This window comes from Cystoisospora suis (assembly GCF_002600585.1).
Source record: "Cystoisospora suis strain Wien I chromosome Unknown contig_2690, whole genome shotgun sequence".
In the NCBI taxonomy this organism is placed as follows: domain Eukaryota; phylum Apicomplexa; class Conoidasida; order Eucoccidiorida; family Sarcocystidae; genus Cystoisospora; species Cystoisospora suis.
This window is the reverse complement of record NW_027155487.1, coordinates 523-7,286: the sequence shown is the minus strand read 5'-3', so window position 1 is coordinate 7,286 and position 6,764 is coordinate 523. Positions and strand designations below refer to the sequence as shown.

Sequence of the window (6,764 nt, the reverse complement as noted above, 5' to 3'; positions counted from 1 at the left end):
CTATCTCGGCGATTGTCGCCTCCTCCGGGTATGGGACCGTTCCGTTCCCTTCCGAACCGCCTCGCCACGAAGCGCGGTCTCGGTATCCCAGGCGGTCCTATCTCCCGACACGCCTCCTACTGTCTCTGCGGGCCTTCACGGAGTCGTTCTTGCTCGCTGTGCTCGACTCTTCGGCCGAAACGCCTCCCTCTTGAAGCTCTCTCTTCTCGCCGATCTGGACTCATGTGTGCCTAGACCTGGTCCGGCTGTTCTTTCCTCCTCATTTCCTTCGGGATGATCCACGTTTAGATAATCCTCTACAGAGATCTCTTCATCCAGACGCATAAGCGTCTGTAAGCCCCAGAGAGAAGAAGGCAAGCCTGGTAAGCGCTGTGTCATAGCCGTTAATTCTCTCTCCATCTTCAAGCGAAGGGGTGCATGCAGTCCATACAGACTCGCCGCCCGGCGAAATTCCATTCGCTCACGAGACCGCAGGTAGTTGGATTGCTGGAGCTCTAGCGGATGACGAGAAATCCCCGCACAGGGAGGGCGGGGGAGAAGAGAAGAAGAAGAGGAAGAAGAGAAAGACGAAGGAAGATGACTGGATTGGGGTGGAAGCATTCCATCGTACAGACTTGTGTTGGGAAAGTCGTGAGGCAGACCAACGAGATGACTGGAAGAAGAGTCCACTCCAGAAGAGGAAGAAGAGGCAAGGGCCGCGGAATAGTCCATGGTGTCTATACACTTGAAGAGAAGATAGAAACAGAGAGATAGAAGAAAGAAAGAAAGAAAGGTGATGTCTGCCTTGAGCTAGAGAGACATGAAGGAAGAGATCTCTCTTTTCTTGAAGAAGAAAGAATGGAGATAGGATAGGTGTGTATTGTGAAGGAAGAAAGAAAGGAGGTAGAAGGACGGAATTAAGAAAGTTAGGTTGCTGTCGATGAGAAATCTATCATTCAGAAAGAAGAGGCATAAAGGAAGAAGAACAACGCAAGAAAAGACGAGGTCAAGAAGAGGCAGAGGAGGCAGACGAGGATGAACAAGAGAGAATTAGAGAGAGATCACGACAAAAAGGTGGGGTTGGAGGAGGTGCCAATACACCCGAAGATTTCTCCGAATATACGCCGAATAGCACTGCCTGAGACTGTGATGCCTCTTCAACTTTTTGTGTTTCTCTGATTGATCTGAGAAAGAGAATACACTTTTTCATCTTACGTCTTTCTCTCGAGCTTCTTCACATGAAGCCACACGGCTACATAGAGAGAGAGAGAATTAGATGATATAAGAGAGAGAGGCTCCTTTGTGTAGATGTACGTAGACTTTTAGAGGAAATGCCGATAGCTTTGTAGTCGGGCGTGATGTATGCGAGGTTTCGATGGATGAAGAAGCCTACACATAGATGAACACTCTTTCTTTCTTTCTTTTCTTTCTTTCTTTATCTTTTCCTAGCTGTGAGGTAGAGAGCTCTTAGGCAGCGATAAGGATGAGAGATGCCACGGAAGAGAACAGAGAGAGAGAGGTCTGTCTCTTTACTCCTGTTTTATCTAATAGAGAAGAATCAGCAATGGTGTGTACTTCTTTATCTTTATCTTCGTCTGTCTCTTGGAGATGTATCTTTTTGGGGTGTGTGGATCTGTTCCTTTTTGTCTCTAAGAGAGAGAGATCTTCTCCCGTTCTTTTGGAGTGTGTTGCATTCTTCTGGTAGTGAGAAAGAGGAAGTTAAAGCAGAGAACAAATGAAAGGAGGGAGAGAGACAAGACCCGAAGAGGTCGATGAAGGTGGTAGATAAAAGAGAGACAGAGAGAGAAAGATAAACAACGAAGGAGTGAGAGAAGAGCTTTCTTCATTCACATCTTTCTTGTCTCTCCTTCCTCTCAGATAGATAGAGAGAGAGATTTCTCTTCTTCTGTCCTATTTCTTTCATCTTGCGTTACTTTCTTTCCTTCTTTGCATGTGTTTTCGTTCAAAAGTTGCTCGCCTCATTCACGCACCCTCAAGAAGAAGGACAGAATCTTTTTCTTGAGTCTTTCGCTTCCCTTCTACTTTTCTTTTTCTCTTTTTTCTCTCCCTTTTTCTTTCTTTCTTCTTTCGACAGACTCCACAGACTGTCTTGCATCTAGTCATCTCTTCCTCTCTTTCTTCTTTCTCTCGACGTATCACTTTGTGATCTTTCGTAATGAAGAAACGTCATCTTTTTCTTTCTTCTTTTGTCTTTCCTTGTTTTCTTTTGTTCTTTTCTTCTTTTCGCAAAGATGAGGGGTCTTCGACTTCTTCATCTCTTACTTTCATTCTCTAAGGGCGAATGAAAGACGACGAGGCATCTTTTTGGGGGCAAGTCTTCTTTTGAACTCTTCACAAAGACGGGGTCTTTCCTCTCTCTCCTCCATTTTTGCTTTTCTCTCGTCTTCTCTTTCTATCTTCTTATCTCTTCCATTCTTTCTTTCTTTCTTTCTTCTCTCGTCTTCTCATCTTGTATCTAAATTATCTCTTTCTTTCTATCGTTCTTTTTTCTCTCGTTTCTCTTCGTTCTTCTCCTGAGGACGTCGTGTATTTTCTCCTTCCCCCGTGCCTGTCCGTCATAAACTTCTTCTCGCCGTCTTGCCTCTTCTTCATCTTTCTTTTCTTCTGTCTTCTCTTCTCTCTCTCTCTCTTGTTTTGCATAACTCCATTCACTCTCTTTCCTTCTTTCTTTCTCTTCCCTCCTTGGGAAGTCTTCTTCATTTCCTTTATTTCTTTCTTTCTTTCTTTCTCTCTCTGTATCTATCTCTCTCTATCTCTCTCTCTTCCTCTCAGTTTTTCTTTCCTTTCTTTGCTCCCTAACACCATGTTGTCTTTATCTTCGTCTTCCTCGTCCTCCTCCTCATCTTCTTCATCTTCTTCTTCTCAGGTATCGAGCCATCAACTGCAGTCTTCTTCCAATCCTTCCTTCGTCAATTCTTCCTCCTCCTCCTCCTATTCTCCTTTTCTCAAGAATTCTTCCTCTTCTTCTACTTCTCTCTCCACTCCATCATCCCTTAAAGGCGCGACCCCCTCTTCCTCCTCTTCTTCTTCTCACTATTCTCATTCTTATCCTCCGTCTCTTCCTCTTCATAGCCACCGCCAGTTGAGCTTTGTGACCTCGCCCCCTTCGCCACCTGACATTTCTTCGAGCTCCGTTTTACTTCTCCAACAGGAATTCATCTCCTATGCATGCCGTCGGAGTCAGGGGAATCGATTAGAGGCCCTCTCTCTCTTAGATTCTGTGGGGTATCAGATCGGCATAAGATTGCTCGAGCGCCTTTCTCTCAAGTTCCATCAGAGACTCTTCGAACAGAGGGAATGTTTAAAATTCATCTGTAAAGATGTGTGGTATTGTCTCTTTCAGAAACAAGCAGATCGCCTGCAGACGAATCGAAGAGGGGGGTATGTCATTCAAGATCATAGTCTCCCACCTTTACGTCGCTTAAGTTGTCATCCTTCTTCTCTCTTTGCTTCTTCTTCCGATTCTTCTTCTTCTTCGTCTCCTCATCCTCTTTATGGTGGAGTGGGAAGTCTTGAAGGGCCAAGTGACCACTTTTCTTCTTCTTCTTCTTGTCCTGTCTTTTCTTCTCCTTCTTCGCTTTCATCTTCTCCTCTGCCTATTATACGTTTTGATCCCCCCCCCCCTTCTTTCTATGACAAAAGAATCGATGGAGGTTTCTTCTCCCCTTTAACGCAGGAAGGTGACGGAGAAGGCTCCTTGTATTCTTCATCTTATCTGCAAGAAGACTGGGAAGCCCGTGGAAGAGAAGAAGAAGAAGAAGAAGAAGAGACACAGGGGGGAGATCAAGAAAGCAGACAAGCGAGAGGGACAAGAGGTAGAGGAGGAGGAGGAGAAGAGGATGTGGAGAGGCGGGGGAGTCACAAGGGAAGAAAGAAACCCTCCTCCTCTTCATCTTCTTTAGATGGGTTCACTCCGGAAGAATCTCTGCTTACTCAAGATCCTTATCTACACGTTATTTTAGTCTGTGGAATTATCAGAGGAGCTCTCGCCAATATGGGTCATGCATGCACCGTCACAGCGGAAATCCCTAGACTTCCCTACTGCTCTTTCCAAGTTCGAATTCCCTCCACGACCACCTCCACTACCTAAACAGACAGACAGACAAAGAAAGAAAGAAAGAGTGAAAAAGAAAGAAAGAAAGAAAGAGAAAGAAAGATGTGGGAGCCGGTGTGTGAGAAGAGAGTTGAGGGGGGGGGCAGGGGTGGGTGCCTTGGGGTTTGGTCTGTATATACACCAGAAGGAAGAGAAAAGAACAGAGAGCAGAATGGACAGAAACAAGAAGAAGAAGAGGGAAAGGAGAAAAGAGTGTCTCATACGAGAAAGTTGATAGGGGGGACGATCAACAAAGGTGCCGAAGAAGAAGAAGAAGAGAAGGAGAAGAGGAAGAATGTGTTTGTATCTCCTTTCCATGAGAGGAATTCTCCATCATCCCTGCATGAACTCCAGACCGGCAAAAAGAAAGACAGAGGGGCACCCTCCCCAAGACATAGTGATGTGAAAAGGGATGAACTTCTTCCTCGTCTTCGATCTTCTTCTTTTTCTTTCTCTTCTTCTCCAGGGTGTCATGACTCTTCCGCCGTTCTATCATCGCTAGCAGGCAGAAGAAGAGAAGCAAAAGAAGAAGAAGAAAGCTGTTTTGAGACAAAACAGAAAGACAAACAAGAAGAAGGAGACGAAGAAAGAGAGAAGATGTTTGACGAACTGAAGGGAGAAATTTTTCTTGCTGTAAGAGATATACGTGATCCAGAATTTCCTGTGTATACACTCGGGGAGCTAGGTGTAGTTACACCCGAACTCATTCATATCGAAAAATGTCGACACCTGCCTTGTCTTCATGAGAAGGAAGAGAAAGAAAGAAAAGGAAGAAGAGTTGGGAGAAAAAAGAACATTCAAAAAAGACAAGAGCAGTTGTCTCCTATCGTGATGGATCCTTCCTTTTCTTCTTCTGCGCGGTCTGCAGATCAAGAAGAAGTCTCAAGAGAGACAGGATCTACTGAAATAAAAGAGAATTCATGTTACCCTAGGAATTCCTCTTCTTCGTCTTCTCGGTCTCTCCTCTCTTCTGCTGGAGAAACGGATCAAGAGAAACAGGCACAAAGAGAAGAAGAAGAAGAAGTGAGAGTTGAGCTGAGTTTAAGACCAACGAACGCTCGGTGTTCCATGGCGAGCCTAATAGGTTTGGCCGTACGCTGTAAATTGAACGAAGCCTTCAGCTACAGTCATTCTCTCTCTCCAGATTTCTTCTCTCTTCTTCATCTCTTCCATAAACAATTACGACAGGAACTCCCCATAGAAGAGGAAGAAGAAGAAGGGGGAGATGAAACAGAAGAAGAAAAAGAAAAAGAAGAAGATGTTGACGAGTGTGAAAAGACACAAGTCGAAATTTCAAAAGAAGAAGAGAAAGAAGAGAGGAAGAAGAAGAAGAAAGAGCAGAGAAAAAAGATAGAAGAAGAAGAAGAAGAGAGGGAGGATGTGGATAAGAGTCTTCGTAAGAGTAGAAGAGATCGCCGATGTGTCTTAAGGTATGTCGACATCCGTGTGGTCGATCATGAAGATGAGATAAATCTCTCCAAGCAATTGAATGATAAAGAAAGAATCTTTGCTGCTCTAGAAAATCCTTCTATACGCCAACTTATTCTCTCCTCTATCAGCGAAGATGAAGACCTGCACCTGAACTCTCTCCTCTCTACTTCTTCTTCTTTTGCTCTCTCGCCTCCTATGGGGAGGAGTGAGAAAGGATAAGAAAAGAAGGCAAGAAGACTGGCTGAGAGATCTATCTGTCTATCTATGTATCTGTCTCCTGTTCATCTCTCTATCTATCTATTTACACTCTCACAGTCTTTTTGCTTTTTTCTTCTTCAGAAAAGAAAGAAAGAGTGAGAAAGAGGCATTTCCTTGTTCTTTCTATGTTATCAGTTTAGTTGATTCTTTCTATGCCTTTTGCACTCTCCTCTTTCTTTTCTTCCTTCCTTGCTTCCTTGCTTGCTATTTATCTCTTGCTTTTTCTCCGTTAAGAGAGAGAGAGTCGAAGTTTGGGGTGTCTCTTCACTTCTCTTCTTTTTCTCTCACTTGACGAGGAGGGAGGGGAATGAACGGAAGGTGACTGTTTTGTCTATCTATCGATCGACCTGTCTATCTATCTTTCTATCTTTTTATCTTTCTATCTAACTCTATGTCTATGTATACGTACTCGGCGATTTCTCTTCCGTAGCTCTCCTTTTTCTCTCCTTCTTCTTCCTCCTCTTCTTGTTGACCTCTTTCTCTTTCTCTTCTTTCTTTCTCTATTTTAATTCATAGAAGAAGAAGAGCGAGATCATGAACCCTTTTCTGTCTCTAGCAGTCTAATGATGTCATCCCCCCTAGCGGAGAAAGAGAGAGAGAATGTGTGTGTATCTCTCTTTCTCTCTCTTTCTTTGGGTGTGTAGGAGCTGCGTCGTCACTCTCTTTCTCTTTCTCTCTCTATATATATATAGACGCAACTTGTATCTATAAATAGAGTGACTAAAGACAGGTAGATCAGAGATAGGTAGGTAGATTAGTTTGGAGTGTATTAAATCAGTTGCTCTCTCATCCATCTGAAGAATTGCAAATGTCTTTTTCTTTCTTTCTTCTTTCTTTCTTTCTTTCTTCTCCATTCATACATTCTTTCGAGCTTTGCTTCTTCTCTATCTCTCGATCTCTCTGTGTATCTCTGTATCAACATCCTATCCTATCCTCTTTTCGTCTTAGACTCTTTCTTTCTTTCTCTCGTCTTTTCTTTCTT

The 6,764-nt window shown here is 43.7% G+C and overlaps 2 protein-coding genes across 2 annotated transcripts; one reads left to right on the top strand and one right to left on the bottom strand.

Moving 5' to 3' along the window:
* Window positions 1-237: 237 nt before the first annotated feature.
* On the bottom strand, window positions 238-960 carry CSUI_005583 (proteasome maturation factor ump1 protein; the record flags this gene model as incomplete). The annotated part of the gene is made up of 1 exon (XM_068065755.1): window positions 238-960. A coding segment is annotated over exon 1 (474 nt), but the record flags the coding sequence as incomplete, so codon positions are not given.
* A 242-nt stretch (window positions 961-1,202) lies between these two features.
* Window positions 1,203-6,751, top strand: CSUI_005582 (transport protein particle bet3 protein). Its single transcript, XM_068065754.1, has one exon. It carries the CDS (start codon window positions 2,804-2,806, stop codon window positions 4,088-4,090), a length of 1,287 nt encoding a protein of 428 aa, XP_067922269.1. The 5' UTR covers window positions 1,203-2,803; the 3' UTR covers window positions 4,091-6,751.
* Window positions 6,752-6,764: the final 13 nt, after the last annotated feature.

Excerpts from the sequence above, each read along its gene's own strand:
- CSUI_005582 (XM_068065754.1), top strand. The coding sequence starts at position 2,804 with ATGTTGTCTTTATCTTCGTCTTCCTCGTCCTCCTCCTCATCTTCTTCA.